This window comes from Haliaeetus albicilla, chromosome 2 (genome assembly GCF_947461875.1).
Source record: "Haliaeetus albicilla chromosome 2, bHalAlb1.1, whole genome shotgun sequence".
Classification (NCBI taxonomy): Eukaryota; Metazoa; Chordata; class Aves; order Accipitriformes; family Accipitridae; genus Haliaeetus; species Haliaeetus albicilla.
Genome location: NC_091484.1, coordinates 34,031,265 through 34,050,471, shown reverse-complemented (window position 1 = coordinate 34,050,471; position 19,207 = coordinate 34,031,265). Strand labels below are relative to the sequence as shown.

The window sequence follows — 19,207 nt, the reverse complement described above, 5'->3', positions numbered from 1 at the left end:
AGGCTGTCCCTGTTCTCTGTTTATTGCCAGCCAGCCATGTTGGGATTTCTCGATATCTGGCTAGCCCATTTCTTTATTAGGTAATGAAAAATTCATTAAAAAAATTGGACCTGTGAGTACCAAGATGTTATTGCTGGGCTTTGATGTCTTAAGAAAGAGGAGGGTAGTACCAGATTTGTAACACCGTTCCTCGCTCAGGCACAGTCACAGCTCCCCCCACCAAGTTCTTTGGCTGTTCCTTGCCTGCTACTGCCTCCACCCCATTGTGCATTAACCAGCACCGGGAAGCTCACCAGCAATGGCAAGGTCCCAGCTGCAAAAGCCTGTGAGTACAGCTTTGCACAACTAGCCAATCATAAAGTAATCATACATTAATTGCATATAATTACATAACCTGTTAAATGCCATTAATCCCTCTAAGTGTACCAAACGTCCTGTGTCCATACGATCTCTGCCTGGTTACAGCTCATGTTTCATGAGCAGTTAAAATCACAGGCTCTGTGTTAAATCGCTGCAGAAGGTTGTGCTGACCTGCTCCAACCACAGGTCACCAGAGACATCTCTGAGGGTAAACCGGTAACAGGCACGAGAAGGTACCAGAAACCACCTGCTCTCAGTGCGCATGCTGGCAGGGCAAAATAGGCAGAACATGTTCCAGAAGCACTGGCTAGCGCTGCTACCCTCCGCAGCCTGAGCCGCTTTTCACAGTACCATGGGAAAAAGGCAGCAGTAAGAAGCATTACTCTCCCAACTACACATTAAGGTGCAGCAGTTTGTAAGTGACAGCAGTGAGAGCACGCGCCTGGATTTCAGCTTAGGTATTTCAGCTGTTCTCTTCCTTCTGTACCGACATACATACGTACTTTTAGACTAAATGTTCAGGAGCAGATGTTTCTCCAGCACGTGGCAGTCTAAACACTGCAATGTGGGACAGAGTTGTAAGATGTACTCTGTGAAGCAGCTGCAGTAAACACATGGAATTAACTCCCAGAATCCTGTTACTTGTGACAGCACAACCAGAGCAGAGCATGCAGAGCTGTGTCTTGCACTGTGGTTTTAGATCTTGGGCCGTTTGGGTGACGATAGCTTTTTCTTAAGGTGCCCATCTTTTGGTGCAGTCAGCATGCTCCAGTCCCCACTGGTGATGTGTATCAGTGCTGATGCTAACATTTTATTTTTTTTTTCCACTATTACCCATTTTACATTGCAAAGAAGAATAGTACTGGGTTAGGTTTGGATGAAAAACATTCAATCTATACTGGTGAAACTTCCAACTCACATACATACACCTTCACAAGAACAACAACAAAAAAATACTAGTTTACACACCACCTATGCAGATCTGCAAACAGGTATACAACCGGTCGTTTCATCTAACAAGAAAAACCCGAGACAAGTAAAGCACCTTACTTTCCCCAAGAGTTACAGCAGGGCTGGGTGAGGTGTCCCTCCCATGACTGTAACGGACAGAGGTGTGGCCAAGATAAGACTCATCTGACTGACTCGGGCACATGCACAGCAAATATTTTAACTGAGATTTTGAGACCCATCGTATTCTGTATCCCAGAGCTGCCAGACACCAGCTGCCAGAACAGCACTGGGTTTGCTCAGATGGTAAGCCGGACAAGTGTATCATCGAAAGCATTCTCTAGTTGAACAGCAGATTATAAAGTTCACTAAACCACTTAAATTAGTCTAAGTAAGTTCTGCCCAAAAACCAGCAACCTCAACCTTTAAACAAAAAGCTATTCTAGTGGATGACAACTTTTAAGCCCAAATGAACAAGTCTGATCTATGCGAGAGAATGCCTGGAAGTCTGCAAACCAACATGCATCCACACACAAAGTTGTATTTTTTCAAGGCAACCGAGCTTATATGTCTACTGCTTTCTATTCTAATTTATTACTCTACTCAGCACGGGCTGCAGCACGCAGAACGCATGCCCAGCAAGTGTGTCTCCAGAAGCTCTGGCCTCCACTGTGCTGCAGCATGGGGGAAGGGGCCAGGAGTTTGTGCCGCCCTTACACAGTGAACACCAGGAGTAACAAGCCGCACTGACATGCAAATCATAGGTTATGCATCAATCAAGATATCACTTTTATTAACTGGATTTTCCATTTCTGTCGCACACCATGAATGTTTATACAATGAAAAAGCCAAACATTGCTGGAAGCAATAAGATCAGCTGATATTTCTGTACCCTCTTAACACACACACATGGATTCTTTCGTGGTGAGAAATTCTTATATTTCTGTTCATTAATTCTGTTTATTTATACTGCTACTCTTAAAATTCTGTGTCAAGATTGTCACATCTTAAATACAGATTAAGTTCCTAGAGGTACATTTTTTATATATATATTTATATACACACATACAGAAAAATACAAGACTAGTTGTTTTTCCACAATATTTAATTTATACACTACTGTAACTATATGCAACTTTTAAAGACACGTTAAGGGGTACAAGAAACTGTTTACTTGCTCTAAATAGTTTGGTCCAATATTATCTTAATGTAGTGGTTATTCTCGCCCTTCCTTTTACGTGACAACATAATACAACATACACCACATGCACAATCATTCACCTGTCAACAGATGGAGAAAGGACACCACTCAGACTAACATTTGTACACCCAAAGGTTCAACCAACCACACACAACTATAAGGCTATGATACAACTATGCAGCATAAATGGTCAACACTGCTGTTCTAAAGTGAGCACCATATATACAGTTGTATATAAAAACATTGGAAACAAAATACACCTGGGGTTAGTTAAAAGGTGCCATTCCAAGGCTGTACATAATATCAGGAAAGAGTATTTACACTACTTGGAAAAAAGCTGCAACAAATAAGTTTATTGCCAATGCCCTTTATAAACTTGTCTCCTACTTGGATGTTACGCTCACTGTCTGTGAACCACACATCTCATTTCTGGCCCTTGGTAAGATCCCTGCTCAAAAATTTCAATCAAATATGTTCTATGGCTTCACCCACACATCTATTCTTGTAGCTTTCGATTTATAAATATCACGCTGACTAAACCGCAACTAGAGTTTAAAACTTAAAGAAGGAAAACACTTATCATTCGCCTTGTTTAGAAAGCAGAATGTAAAATCCCCGACTAGGCTAGCCAGTAAGAATACCCCATGCAATTTAGACTCTCTTAGTAAAGTCCTTCACTCATCATCAAGAAGAGCTGTCATGAGCTGTAGAAATTATGACCAAGCATAACGCCATTCTTTGGTGCTCTGCTCACTCTGCGGTGGACGTGAAACGCATTGTATTTGACTATTCTGCACATGTTACAAGATGCTCAACAGTGTAAACTCCTCCCAGACAGCCAATGTGTGCCCAGGGTGCTGCTACATAATACCACCAGTTTCACTAGCATTGCTTAGAAGACCCAGTGCACAGCATGAAAAAATAAAACATTCTTGCCCTTCCCAAAACTAGGAATCTGCAATATATTTTATTCTAGATAATAAAATTCCACAAAGTTAATTCATCTGGTCAAAAGTATCCTTTCGTACAGAAATACTCTAAATCAAGACCTTGCCACGGCAATGGGAAACCCGACAGAAAGGCTAAAAGCTGTAAAATAAATACTTTCCTATATGCTATTTTAAATTGACTTCATGAAAAAGCATTATTACTGAGGGAAAATAAGTGGTGTACATGTGGGGAACAGCAGTATTTTAAGTCTTAAAAACAGTAATAATGAGAAAAATGTAAATGACAATAACAATTTCCATTTGAATCCAATTACCTAAAGGTTTTCCATCCCTTATTGCCTTTTGAAATCTCAGGGAGGGGAGGAGAGGATAGGGGAGAAGGTTTACAAGGTAAAAACCTAAAATATTAAGTGTCATGATATACTAATAACAAAAGTAATTCATACAAATACTTTATTTTCAGTTACCATGTAAAAACTCAGAAGTAGACTTAATAATTTACCTTTGTTATATTAAAAAAGAAGATTGTCTGCTTGTAATATTAACATATTTCTATGGGAGAAAGCTGCCTTACAAATCTACTTGCCTTTTTTTTAAAAAAAAAAAAAAAGAAAGAAAACTGCCTCTAGCAAAACAAGATCTTTTCAGTTTGATTTTTGAGCCACAACTTTATCCATATTATAGCTTAAGACAAACAGGTGTGGGTTTAAAATCATATTTCAAGATCACTAATTTTCAGTGCATCTTTGCTTTGTACAAGCCTTGGAACATCTGAAAGCTCCCTGAAGAGTTTTCAGCATCAAAACATTATTGCTTTGGTTCTGTTTCAGACACATAGAAGTATGCCACATATCACATATTTTAGTTATCACAGAAGGTCAGAACAAGAATTAACATTTCACAAGCAAACAAAAGCTTCTCTCTCTAGTTTAAGTGCAGAACATGAAACTTCTAAGTGCTCCATTTACATTAGGATCCAGATATTTATTTTAATTTAATCCAGATCTTCCATAGTAAAATTATAAATGTAAAAATTACACAATAAAATATTGTTTTGTTGAAAAAGAAAAACATATCGGCTAGCAGCATGCAAAGACCATGCATTGTCATACCATCAAGCAAACACAAAATTAAAGTGTAATAAATAACTGCTCAAAGCCCACTTAAAAATCTTAAGACAATAAAAGGGGGTCTGTGACAAGGTGTGCACAGCTCTGAACAGGAAGAATGATGCTGTCAAGTAGATCGAGCTATTAAAGTCGGGTCGTTGTCAAATGACATGACAACAACTGGTCTGACTGGAGGTACACAGCAGCCCCTCCTTTGGGTTCCGCTGAATATTCACAGATATCGTCTTTTCACAGAGAGGTAGTTGTAGCACATTGTTTTTCAAGTTCCTGTTCTTTATGCGTTCCAATTCATTTGCTGTGTCTGACATTTGGTCAGAAAAAAACTTTAGGTTGCCCAACGATGAAGCCTGGTTTGTGCTTCCGCTGGAACTTATACACATTTTCCATGTTGACTTCTCCTGTACTTTTACACTGGAAAAGGACAGATTGTTTTGAGGATCAATAATGTATTTAGTGCTGCTGTGAATCTGTGAACCTAGGCAAAGGCTCATTAACTTCAGGCTTTCAACCAGTTCCCCTGCACTTCTAGACGATAGCTGCATTGAGTTCCCGGATCCAGCGCATCTCCGAGTGGAACCTGAAGTGTTGTTGGTGCTACCACTGGAGCTACCGGAGGGACTCCCCCCACCTTTGTTGTTATCACTTGGGCTCGTTTTGTCTACCCCTCCGTTTCCATTACTTGGTTTGCTTTGTCCACCACCATCTCCTTGGCTGCCAGGTGGCCCTTCGCTGCTATCCCGTCTATGCCAAGAATAGGTAAACCCACTATCTTTGTCTAGGCGTCTCCTACTTTCTGAGTCGTCATCGCTTGTTTCTGAGCTACTGCAGCTAGAGCCCCGTCCCTGGCTTTTCCTCCTGTGATAGCGTTTATGCACTGTGCTAGGTGAAGCAATATTCATTTTTAACCTGCTGAGCTTTGGGGGTAAGTTCTCATCCATGTCAAACTCATCATCTGACTCGCCCTCCTCAAAGATTTGATTGAGGACTGGTGCACTCTTTCTCGAAGTAAGACGATTTGTAACTGAAGGCTTACGGCGCAGAACAACTTGAGTAGAAAGAGAAATAGGTTTCTTATCTTCTTCATCCTCCTCTTCATCTTCCTCTACTCTGAATAAGCACTTGCGGCCACTTGTAGTGGGTTTTAAGCTCACCGATGGGACTGCTGAAAGTGCCGGTCCAGCTAATTCAGGGATATCTTCTTTCTTTGCTGAATCACCAAGGGCCTTGCTTCTGTGGCCATTGAGAACATTCTCAGCCGTGCGAGCCGGTGACTGAGGAACAGTTGCATGGGAGAGAGGAGAAGCTGTAAGGTCATCCTCCAGATCTTGAGGTACATCGATTTTTGTTGGCCATGACTGCCTACATAAACAATTATAAAGGATAAAAGAAAAGTTAAATCATGGCAAGTATTTCCGAACATGTAAGAAAACATAAGATCTGCACAACAGAAGCACAAGTACTGTCACACAGATTGGCCTGCTGGGTGGCATGTTTGTAAGTAACAGTACTGAGTAACTGAAGAAACAGAAGCATTCTCAGAGAATGTGCATTCATTTAGAAATGCTATTATTTGAAAGAAAGATCATATATACAAAAGCATAGTTTAGAAATTATGTTGGTTACTGTCAAATGAAATCTTAAGATTTCACTGCTCTCAGAAAATGAATTAAGCAATAAAAAACTTTAAATAATTGCATCTCAGAGAAAATAATCTGAAGTAAGTACAGAGCCACCAGTACCTAGAGGAAGATACAAGCTGACTCAAGCGTACCTTAAATAAGATAGTATTGCAAACTACTTTTAATCTAAAGCTTCTGTTATTTTTTCCCAGTATTCTTAATATAAAAATTAGGTTAGAATTAACATGAGCGAGACTGAAAAGTTGAGTCAGAAGAAACATTCTCTCATTTTCAGTAAGTCTCATTCAGACTAAGCTCTATTCTACAAAATCCCCTTTAATTTTAAACACAGATGAATTGAGATCATACATTTATTTGTCCTTAGCTGAGCAACTGGACTAATACAGCTGCATGAATTCAGGACTCAAGCTGCTTAAGAATATGACACTTGACTAAACTGCAAATCCAAGTTCAAAATACATGACTGTGTACTAGCATTGGCTCAAATCAAAATGAAAGTAACACTTGAGTGTAAATCAGTTTTACAGTTAGCATCTGATGCCTTATCTCCAGTATCTAAGCTAGTACCTAATGATCTGTATTTTACTTTAAATCCTAATATATATTGTAATTTTCCCATAATGCACACCAAATAAACTAAGAACAAAGACTGTCAGTCTTTATTCCCTCTCTGTATTTTGAAAGCCTAATCCAAGACCAACACCTTAACACTGAATAATTCTTCAATTGCTTCACTCAGCATAAGCCCCATATTTCTTGTGGAGACCAAGAAATTTTTTCTAACCTCTCAAAGTAAGAGTTAATTTTTAATTTAAAAAAGTTTGCCAGTCATTTAACTTGACATAACTAAAATACTCTTAACATACTGCATGAAAAGTTGTAGTAGAGACCTCTCTTTACATATGGATAGCATTACAAGACATTCCCAACCATATTTTGGGTGTGCCAAAAGAAAGGGCTGTAGCCCAGTTTAGAAGCAACGCGTAGGAGGAAAGTGGGAAAGGAAGCAGAGAATGTTTCGCACCAAGCGTGACCCCAGATATCTGCTTGAACAGCCTGCGTACGAAAACGGAAGGATCATACCAACTTCCTGATCTCTGCTGTGTTAAGAGGTCAAGCTGAAGAAACAAGGAAAGCTCGCACACCTCTTTGCTATTCTTACTCTAAACGTGTTCTTTTTAAGGTTTAAAGTTAATGGAAGCACCTACACTAGGACCGCATTTCCTCAAGGCTCCCTCTGTAACAGCTGGATAGAAAAGGATCCTGAAGTGTGAGATGCCTATCTACACAGGGAACAATTGACAACCATCTTCCCAATTGTATGAACTTTGAAGAAGAGTACTTTATTAAAGCCAACATTAAACTCATCAAGCCTAACTGCAGACTTTGTTTTGAAGTGCTAGTTTCAGTTTTGCTTAACAAACCAGCAATACAAAAATCCACCAGGATCCTCTTAGGACCTGGCTGCCAACACACCCGTGTAAGCCTGTGTAGTCCGTTCCCTAGGAGGAGCTGCACAGGCTCCCTCCTGTCTCCTTGGGCACTGGGAGCTGCCGGTGCCCTCCCACCAGTTTCCCTCCAGTGAGGGGCTCTGCCTCGAGGGAGGCCACACAACCAGCAGCTCCGACCCAAGCTGTCCAGACAAGAAGCGGAGCCCAAGCTGTGGTCCTCCTTGGTTTGACACTGGCATCCTCCCTTAGGCCCCAGCTGACTCCAGAAACACTGGGAACCACTGACCTAGTTTTCTGATGACTTGTGCCATGCTGGGTATTTTAAACACAAACAACTGTCTGTGATTAACAAATAGGACTTAAATAAATTAGAAACGTAACTACAAAAGTGACAGAAAACGAAGATCTAAATCTTTCAAGAATTTACCATGCTTTAAGAACAGACTGGTTTGTCAGCAAAAAAAAGGAAGAGAGTTCTGTGGCTGTCACAATAAAGGGTAAATATAGTATCTGACAGTACTGTAGTTTCCAGGCAATAAACCTCCCCACTACAGTATGTTTATCTCTTATAGCAGCCCATGTTTGCATCCCTTCCCCCCCACCTCCCCTCCATTCCCAGTAGGCCTGAGGGGAGAGTGAGACAGAAGGGAAGCTCCAGGTTGCAAGTAATTTAAAAAAAAAAACAACAAAACTCTTTTGAAGTCTCAAAATCAAAGTAATGCAGGACTTTGTTGTCTCTTCCATGAGGTCATTCTATATAAATACTTTGAATTTAGAACCACCATGAAGACAAGCAATAGCTACCTGAGACCATTAAGGGCAAGAGTGCCTGAGTTTATGCAGATGCCCTTTGTCATGATTCATACTCATAAGGCAGGCTTTAAGTACTCCATTCAACTTTACAAATTCATATCAAGATTTAGATGGAATGAACTTGTTTGCTCCAGTTCCTCATATAACTGGAGCAGCTCTTCTACTGCAAGAGCGACACTGATGCAGAGAAAAAAACAAAACAATTTAAATGCAGACTTTGTAGTTTTAGAATTTTCATTTGAAGTTTTCATTTCATGCTCTGCTTGGCTTTCTTTTTCAAAAGAAATTGACATAAAAAAAGAGGATGGTCCATTAAGAGAACTGCAGAGTGAAAGTTACAGTATTACCCTTGAAGAGACTTAAGGTCTGTAACACCAAGCTCCAGGCCATTTACGTTCTGTAGGCAACCCTTAGTTGCCTGCAACAATAACTCTTTGAAAGTACTTGTAACCACACAACATAAAATTTCCTACATAAGTGACCATTGAGTGAATGACCTTTTAAGCACAGCAATAAAGTTTCAGTCTACTCTAGTACACAACACAGGCTGGAGTCTCATCTGGAGATGACAAAGATGTTGAGAACCACTGTAAGGTTCAGAGAGAAATAACTCATTATTCAGGTAGACAGAATGGTGTTCAGAACAGACTCCTTTAAAAGCCTCCAAAATCTCAGCCTAAATCCAAGGTAACAACCAATGGAGATGATGTATCTTTAACCTATTTTCCAAAGTGCATGCCCTTAATTTATAACTTATCCATTTTTTTCCTAGATTGAAATTGAGGTAGTAGTATCTGACTTTTGTCAATCAGGCCAAGGAAAATATAGATATGCAGCAGAAGGACACCATAGCATTTATGTCCCTATTATCATTCCTATTAAATGATTTCACATGTGACCTTGCATGAAAGTTGCACAAAGAAACCTTTGGAATGAAAAAGCTATTTTGTCTTTTTCTCCAAATCCTACAGACAGATTAACAACACTGAAGGTAGGCAGCAACTCTAAACATCAGCACAAGCACTTAATATTCTTCTCTCATTAAGAGATTAGCTACCAACAATTGTTATTATTGCTAATAATAGTTACCAATAATATTTTGCCAAAACCTAAAAGGCAAATTTTGAAGAGACTGGAGGTTAGAGAACAAAAATTAATGGAAATGCCTCAGCACAACCTACGTCTTCACTATAAAGTTTGTCAAGATGGGCCAATAAAGATTTTTTTTCAATACCAGCAGATCCCTAGTTGTAGTCTGACACTTAACTCAGGAAATTAAAAACAAAATGTTTAAGAAAAATAAGTGTTCAAAACATGTATCCTCCAATATCAATGTGTGGGTAGAAACTATACTATTCACCTTGTGTTTGTTTTGTTAAAGCATATGCCACTGTAACTGAAAATATGGGATGCTTTGCTAACTGGTTGCAGAGCAAATGGACTGGTTGAACACAGCAATACCAGCTAGATGCCAGAATCCCACTTCCCCCTTTAGTTTTACTGTGTCACAAGCTGAAGCTTTGAAAAATCTCAGGGAACCTTACTATGGGGTTTTTTAAATCATGTTTTTGTCAAACTAAAAAAAAAAAATTAAAAAAAAATCTATTGCCATATCTTTAAATAGGTGATTAAAGCAATTAATTCAACAGTTTTCCTTAGACAACAGGCATATCAACTGATATTAAAAAGAACACAACCTACAGGTGTTTGCTCTAAGCTTGATTTAGGGGATGTTCAACCCATTTAAAAAAAAAAAAAAAAATCAAAGCTAACAACTAAACCTAACATCAAATCCAGAATGATTTCTCATTTACAACTAATTCCCCATCAACATGTTTATGGATTATGCAACTAATTTTTTTTCAGGGATTTATATATACAATTTGTATGAGGAACTGAAGGTCAATGAACATGCCCTTTCCTAGCAGGTGTGAAAACTTACTACTTCAGATACAGCCTTCAAATTGGTTAGGCATTTCCTGAAAATGGTAGGAATTGAAAATATTATTGGTAACTGATTTCTGAACAGCTTCTGAAGCATCCACAGCACTTTAAAGACATTTAAAATTTGCAATGAATAAGTATTTTACTGTTTTTTAAAAAGAAGTACTTGAGCAATTCAATAATATTCTCATTAAGCCAGCTTAAAAATTTAGATTCCTAAATTCTCACCTGAACTGAGCTTTGATGTTGCTAGGGCTTGCAGATCTGGTCTGAATTTCTTTCTCTTGTTTTTCTCGCAGAATCCTTTCAGCTAGTAAGAAGTAAGTAGCAGTGATGTGATTGTATTTGTTAGTTTCCAATGCCCTAAGAAAAGTACAAAACATGAAATAAACCATACATCAATGGTTTTCTGAAAACTGGACCTGCATCTCGCACAACTTGCTGTAATTCTCATAGCAGGAAGAGTGCCTGAAAGCAGAACTGTGTATTTTTGATGTTTGGACAAGCATGTCTTGGTTTTATATAAAATAAAGAGCCAACAAGTCTAGTACTTTCAACTATAGTTGGATGACGACATCCTCAGAATATCATAAAAAAATAAAGAATTCTTACTTTACTGAACATTCTTTAAATGATAAAATTGTATTTCATTAATATTATGCACCAACGATGGGCTTTCCCAGTGGCACATACAACCACAAAGCACTAATATTTGTTTATGCAACAACTGGAGGAAAAATGTTCATTATTTTAAGGCTGTCGCATTAAGTTTACAGTAAAATTAAATTCATAAGGTAGTAAGCATCATTCAGACATTCTAACAGAAAGGATGCCACTGTTAGACAGCTAAAAGCTTAAGAAGCGAGACTGCTGCTTCCCCCCCTGCCAATGGTAAGCTAGTTAACAGTTTTTCTAGCTTAGAAATTTGGGAGTTTTAATCTATTAGAAGAAACTATGTAGCTTTCTAGCAAGCTCACTCAGTGACAGTTACTATTTTGCATTATATAGATAAAGGAATAATATTCTAAATTAACAAAGATTCAGGTATACTGGAAATGTACTAAGGGAAAAATGCTAGAATTTATCACCTCCAAATATGCATGAGAGATGAAACACAAATAAAAGCATGGATTTCAAAGTAGTTAAATTTACTTAAGATGGCAAACTACCACAGGAATCAAACACTGTTCCAACACATTTTCTTGGAAGTTTTTCCTAAGGTTGGGTCTACTTAAGTATTTCTCATCCTAGAATATCCCATCACAGAGCAAGACTGTAATACTTTGTTTGTTAACCGAAAGGCTTGATATTTAAACATTGGAGTACCCAGGTTCTCAGGACATTCTTTAATCAAAAATGACAGATGCACAAAACAAACTGCATATAGAAAATTTACAACTTACTCCACTATTGTATCTCGGTCTGCAATATCACCAAGAACCATGCGTTGTATTATACTGTTGTGTTCCTCCTCAGACAGATTTTTATATGACACAAGAGGAATATTGTACTTTGTTGCAGGCGATGGGTCGACTCCTTGGAGCCATGCATGGTTTTCAATCTCTTCCAAAGATGCCCTTCGCTTCGGGTCTCTCTGCAACATCCGCGTAATTAGACTGTGAATAAAAAATAAATCTAAACAAAATGCACTCACATGTTTAAAAAGCAGCCATTGTAAGAGCAACGTTAGGAAAAAATTTTCTGCTGTTGGTCCACATAGATCTTTAGAAGTCTCTATAGTAAACAATGTGATGGGAAATAATTTATTCTCAAATACATTCCAAATATTGCTGAACGGAAACAAACAATTTACCTATTAAAAACTATAAATATCATAAACACTCCAGTTTTCATTCACTATGCTTAGATTCCTAACCTGATTTTGCTAGTTTGTTTTTAATAGGTCTTAAAGGGCAACTGTCACAGATGGCCTAGGCTGGTCTGTAAAGTAATAGAAGTATAACTTTCTATTATTGCTGCTGTCAACAAGAATGCGGAATGGCAAGATAAGTAGAAATACTTTATTCTAAAATAGCTATTAGACATTTGATTCTTCAGTGTCCCTGAAAGAACACTGATCTGTTCTATCCATAGAGGGAAAAAAAACCAAAACAAAACACTATCTGGGATGATGAAGTGACAAACCGACTAATGGGTTGATACTGAGTGTTTACAAGTGCCTGAAAGGAAGTGCATAAATTCCCCAAATAAACAGAGAAACACGACTTGATTAGCATAGCACATCTCTGTTCACTTACTAGACAAGAAAAATTCTTGGAGAAGGTATTTTTGGCTTTGCACAACAAACAGAACATGTATATACAGTTTTGGTGCCAAGGTTTCAATGAAAATTTATTGCTCCAACATGTGGAACAAAAGTTCTGTGGTTTTCACATAATGCTTTTTATTGCACTAACTATACTACACCATGCAACTTCAAACTGCAAGGCCACACAAATCACAAAGGTAGTCACAATTTATTTGTATTTTTTAGTGTAAGATGATGTATGGAATTAAAAATGGAGGTTAATTCAGACTTCTTAAAACTCTACTGTAAAAAAAGAATGTCACATACATACTTAGTAGCTGTGGTCTCTGCCTTTACCAAAAGGAAAAGCGGGGTGAGACATGGGAGCCCTGATTTTCTTTACTTTTGTTAACTTTATGACAGAAAGGGAACAAACTATATACTTCGTCTGATTTGTTTTAAACTACACCTGTAGTAAAACCACACAAATGTACCACATGTGCCTCCTGCTTTAAGCTTGCTTATGCAAACCACCAAGAATGCTTTTACTCCAGGCAGGAAGTTTAAACATTCCCAGAGTCTTTTCCCTAAGAAAACCTAACCTATAGAGGACTTGGGTAACTGATCATACCTTGTTGATACATCATGTAGAAAAAGTAGATCTGCTTGGGCCTATAAGCAAATTAGCATTAGCCAATATATTAAGCAAAAGGCTGCAAAAAATAAGTTTCCTGACTTCAGCACAGCATGCAGCGTCTCAAGAGATTTATTTGATACAATTCACTGATAAGAGCTCTCTTTTAAACCTCTTCCTGTATGTCAAGCTCTTCAAGCTGTTGAGAGCACCGATAGCAGCTTTTCCATGTTACTGGAAATGCTAGACACTAATGACAAGACATGAAAACCAGCTATGGCATCATGTTATGCATTAGATTCCCGGACCATACAGACGACAGGTGAATAGAGGAGCAGTCATTATGACCATAGCTGTAAAAATTTCATTCTGTGTCAAATAACAGAATCCTAGATGCTGCCATAGTTTTTTGACTGGACCAAATGCATTTTTCAAGCATTTATAAAGGCATCTGGACTTTCATATTGAAAATTTAAAGATAGTCTATTGCAGATTCAAGAACCCCGCCAAACATTGTAAAATACTCTAAGTGATACAACTGGGGTATATATTAAAAGGAATGAAGAGGTCATTAACTGACAGGGAAATATGGAAAATATTGGAACATATAAAAAAAATAAAAAAGCTGCAGTGAACACTGCAGAAAAACAACACATCAAAATGACTCATGATTCCCAAGTGGCATATGGTATTTGCAGACAGAATATTTTTCTCCCTTGATTGCCTGGAATGTTGATTTGGAGTTGCAATTTCAGTAGGAGATGAGCAAAACTTGCTGTGATATCCTCGGGTTTTAGCAACTTTGTTTTGAACAGAAACATAACAGAAATCTTTACCTTTTTAACCCCTGCCACAAAATACTCTCAGCAACACTTTGTAATTTGTGCAGCAAGAGTGGTGGCCAACGTCAGGCAGTGGTGAGCAGCTTCTTCAATCATTTATAAAATGCATGACAACTGAGACACATGAAAGATACATTGTGTAAAATCAAAATGAAGTTTCACACAAGTGTGGGAAAAACCTATTAGCAAAAAAACATCATGGGATTAATCTTTAGTAAGAAGAGACACAAAGAATAAAAAAATGCAATACTGAAACTACTCAATCGATGTGAAGAAATACTAACAACTAAGCAAAAGCAGTCAGCATAATATCTTATTAACAGGCAAGGAATATTCCACATGCTGATATGGTGTGGGGAACTCCTAAAGGTAATGAGAATCTACTTCTACGAATGCTTCCAAGTTCTTTAGTACTCTACTTACTCTTTACATTCTTTGGACACATGAGGTGGCACTGTGTATTTGCAGTCCATTATCATAGTCAGTGTTTCACTGTCATTTGCTTCTTGAAATGGTGGTTGTCCACAAACCAACATGAAGAGGATGACCCCTAAACTCCATATATCTGTAAATATATAGTACATATTTTAAAATAACTGTTGAAGAAACAGACATAATTATCATCAAAACCAAGAAATATTCTTGAGATGCATACTGGAGTTATTACTGCACTCTTGATTATGAGCATTACTTATGGAATTTGCAATTCCACTGAAGTACAAAATACAGCCGTTTCATTGTTTGAGAGCTTTTATAGTTTTAGAGGAAAAAAGAATTAGAATTAATGACTTCAAGGATGCATAACAGTTTGAGATGCATAACACCTTTGACAGCAAAGTGTTAGATAAAGCTGAAGATAATCTGGTCACTCAGAAGACAAGAATTCATTACCCTTTTCTTCATAGGTAGGCACAGATTATTAAAGAGATTTGTATTCAAAGCACGTTCCTTTTTGAAGGACTACCATAAACTGTTCTTAATAGTGTTTACATGTTACTCTATGAAGTAGAGAAATTACAAAGAAAGTAACTTATTTCAAGGAGACTGAACTAGTTATGTTTTTCCTTTAGTAGTGTTGCTTTAAAAAATTCTTTGCTACCTCTAATAGTAAATAATAAATTACATCATTTAAGTAAAACTACCTTCTTACACCAATCATACTACACAGTGTGGGATGTTTTGTTTTTTTTTAAATATCCAAACATAACAATTAACAGTGATCTCTACTATGCCATGGGAGACTTCTTGTTTCCTTCTAATTTCTGCTTGTGTAAAATAAAAAACATTTAACAACTTTCTTGTTCCCTAATAAAATGACATACCAAGAGATGAAAAAGAAGCACTGCTGGGCATGAAGCCCTTTAGTTGGTTTCTACTTACTGTAAAAGCTAATATTTAGTTCAAATCTTTATTAAAGAGTTTACCTAGAACAAAATACTTCACAAGTCTCACTGCATTCAATACAGAAAGCTTAAATATTGAAAAATATTATATTTCATATTGCATAAAAATAAATAACTCCAATATATGCTTAGAGAAAAGGCCATGCTCTTAATCTTCAGCTACAACTGCATGCTCTGGAAATTTCAGTGGCAATTTAGGGTCTTACACCCTAGCATTTCACAGATCTGTACCCAGTAAAACCAAACAAACAGCTGAACTGAAAGAAATGATGAAAAGAGGGGAGAGCAGCTGGCAGTGGTCCTAAGAAGCAGAGCAACCAGCTCTGTCCTAGCAGAGTTTGCAAGAGGGAACCACACTAAGTTACCTACCCAACTGCATCTTGCTTTCTGTAGCCTACTCAAAATACTTGACATGCATTTAAAGCTGAAGGACGGCTACAATTTTATTTAATAATGTAAATCACACACATTCATCCCTAGAACAATCACTCATTTTGCTAGTTACAACCCATTCTTCATATGGCTTAGCTGACAGAGGAATAGAAACACTACATGGTAATTTTCTTTAGAGCTTTAATTTGTAGTAAGTGTATGCTATTAACTCAGACAATTATTTGATTTGTTATGCTTACTAGGGCTTCAATCCTGTAGGTATTGAACATTTTGAGGCCAGTACACCCTATCATGTATACCTGCAAATTCAGCATGACTGTTCACATATTTAAGATTCAGTATGTGTGTTAATACTTTGATAGACTGATGCCAGAAAGCTCAATGTTCTGGAATATAGGATTTTAAAAAGCCTCACAAGACAGAGAGGTACCTAGGAAGTACACCTTTAATTTTGTGAAGCTACTTACATCTTTGTCCTACTATTTAGTTTGAAAGCAGCCAAAAAGTTTTGGTGCATTATCTCTCTCTCACCATGCAACAGATTATAAAAACTCATTTTTTGCAAGCACATAAAACACGTGAATTCATGCATTTCTGTTAACAGCCATCTTTTAGAAATCAATATCCTTCCTAGATTTTTAACTTTGCCTAAACTCTATTGTGTGATATGATCTATCCTAGTATTCTGGTCGATACTCCCCCCGCAATAAAATCCTTCATGTATCCTTTCAACATGAAGTATTTTAGAAGAGTCCATGTAGCAGCTTATTGTAGGTGTTTATTTGAGAAAATGAAAGCATGACACAGCACAGCAAAAACTAAAATAATGTTGATAGTGTGAACGCACAGAACTTGAATGCTCCATTTAAACCAGCACAGGGTTGCCTTAGCTCAGCTACAAAACAAAATTATTTTTCACTCCTCACACCAAACACAGTGTAAAGGACAGTAAGTGTAAAGGAAGTGGTAAAAAAAGCTGACAGAAAACAGGAAACATTAAACAAACTTTCAAAGTAACTTCATTTGAAAGATACAAACCCTGAAAGAACAATGGAAAAAGGGAACTGGTTTATAAGAGCTGGATTATTCACTTGTATTTCAAACTACAAATTATTCACCCAACAGCTGTGTGCAATCCTAAACAAAATAAGACCAGTAACAACAGTATCTTGCCCTGCCCAAATTACCACAAAATTTCACTTTGGCGCTTTAAGACGCATACAATACTGTATGAAATAAAAGTTAGGGTTTTACTGGCAGATCTCTGCAAAAAAAAAGTTTCCAGAACAGACAACAGGAATCCCTGTGGGTTTTGCATTATAAAGTTATTTTGCATGTGTATTGGGTTTGATTGGCAGGGGTTTGATGGCAGGGGAGGGGGCTGCAGGGGTGGCTCCTTCAAGAAGTTGCTAGAAGCTTTCCCGGCTCCAAGGCTAAGCCCATCAGCGATGGTGGTAGCATCTCTGGGATAAAATATTTAAGAAGGGAAACCTGCAGCAGAGAGGGGAGCGGGATGTGAGAGAAACCCCTCTGCAGATACCGAGGTCAGTGAAGAAGGGGAGGAGGTGCGCCTGAAGAGTAGATGCCCCTGCAGCCTGTGGTGAGACGGCAGGCTGTCCCCCCGCAGCTCATGGAGGGCAGCAGGGGAGCAGATGCCCACCTGCAGCCTGCGGAGGACCCCACGCCAGAGCAGTTGGATGCCCCCAATGTGACTCCATGGGAAAGCCCATGTTGGAGCAGGCTCCTTGCAGGACCTGTAGCCCTGTGGAGAGAGGAGCCCATGCTGGAGCAGGTTTTCTGACAGGACTTGTGACCCCATGGGGGACCCATGCTGGAGCAGTGTGCTCCTGAAGACTGCACGCCATGGAAGGGACCCATGCTGATGCAGTTCGTGAAGGACTGCAGCCTGTGGGAGGGACCCACGCTGGAGCAGTTTGTGGAGGACTATCTCCTATGGGAGAGACCCCACGCTGGAGCAGGGGACGAGTGAGGAGTCCTCCCCCTGAGGAGGAAGGAGCAGCAGAGACAACATATGATGGATGAACTGACCCCAACCCCCATTCCCCATCTCCCTGCGCTGCTGGAGGGAAGGAGGTAGAGAAAATCAGGAGTGAAGCTGTACCCAGGAAGGAAAGAGGGGTAGGGGGAATGTGTTCTAAGGTTTGAGTTTTACTTCTCATTATCCTTGTTTTGATTTGATTTGTAGTAAATTAAATTGGTTTGTTTTTTCCCCAAGTTGAGCCTGTCTTTTGCCCGTGACCATAAGTGGTGAGTGATCCCTTCCTGTCCTTGTCTTGACCCACAAGCTTTTCTTTATATTTTCTCCTCCCCATCCCACCAGGTGGGAGGATTGAGCGAGCAAGCCTCATGGCACTTGGTTGCCAGCTGGGCTTAAACCACAACAGCATGTTTTGAAGCCACTTACAGCTTGACATAGGTAATAGTACCAAAAAGGGGAAATCATCTCCTCTTTGTAAAAAGGACACACAAACTTAGGGTTAAAGGTCTTACTTATTTGTACACATCTGTTCTAAAGTTAAATAAGTGACCTGCACTCCCAACATGCAAGTAAGTTTAAACAAGTTGGTTTGCTAGCCTTCAGCATAACTCAAAATCCAAGGTTTAGAACCTGAAGTCTTCAAAGCAGATATTCCAAAATAATGAGTTAATACCCACATATCATTTTGAAATATTTAAAAGATCAACAGTCAAATGACTATAGGGTACATATAGAAGAAATGCTAACATTTGTACCTGATTTATTACGTTTAAGTAATTTTATACATGCAAAAATCAATCCTGTATCTGCACTCTCCACTTTACTGGAGATCCATAGCTGCATATTTTTCAGTCAAATTCAGAAAATATACTGCAAAATATTGAAAGAAATGAAAACGCTTTCTTCCCTTTAGAGACACAATTTTTGTTCACCCACTTAATGTAATAACCACAGTACATTTTGGAAAATTCTTGGTTTCCAGAATAGTGCCATCCGGCCGACAGAGGCAAAACTCAAGATCTTTAAGCACGGCTGTCTTTGAGAAATTAGTAAAGGAGAATCAATCAGAGATTATTTTATTATAGTGCTTATTTTCCAGATTTTATTATTTCCCCAAACAATACACAAAGCCACACACAGGAATGTTCTTTACCATACTGGTTTGTGCTGCCAGAATCAGTGCTGCTCTATTATTCTTTCCTATTAATAAAGAGAAAACTCATCTGTCCTCTGGATCCCAAGGAACCTAAG

General features: G+C 38.5%; 1 protein-coding gene across 2 annotated transcripts in view; it reads right to left on the bottom strand.

The window, feature by feature from the left end:
* Window positions 1-2,073: 2,073 nt before the first annotated feature.
* The window catches only part of SNRK (SNF related kinase), a 41,253-nt gene continuing 24,119 nt past the window's right edge, over window positions 2,074-19,207 (bottom strand). For both annotated transcript variants that reach the window (XM_069770489.1, XM_069770494.1), the window contains exons 4-7: window positions 14,585-14,726; window positions 11,841-12,053; window positions 10,666-10,800; window positions 2,074-5,948 (exon numbers count right to left, since the gene is read on the bottom strand). In XM_069770489.1, the coding sequence (XP_069626590.1) occupies window positions 4,730-5,948; window positions 10,666-10,800; window positions 11,841-12,053; window positions 14,585-14,726 (1,709 nt within the window). In that variant the 3' untranslated portion in view covers window positions 2,074-4,729. The remainder of the gene's footprint in view (window positions 5,949-10,665; window positions 10,801-11,840; window positions 12,054-14,584; window positions 14,727-19,207) is intronic.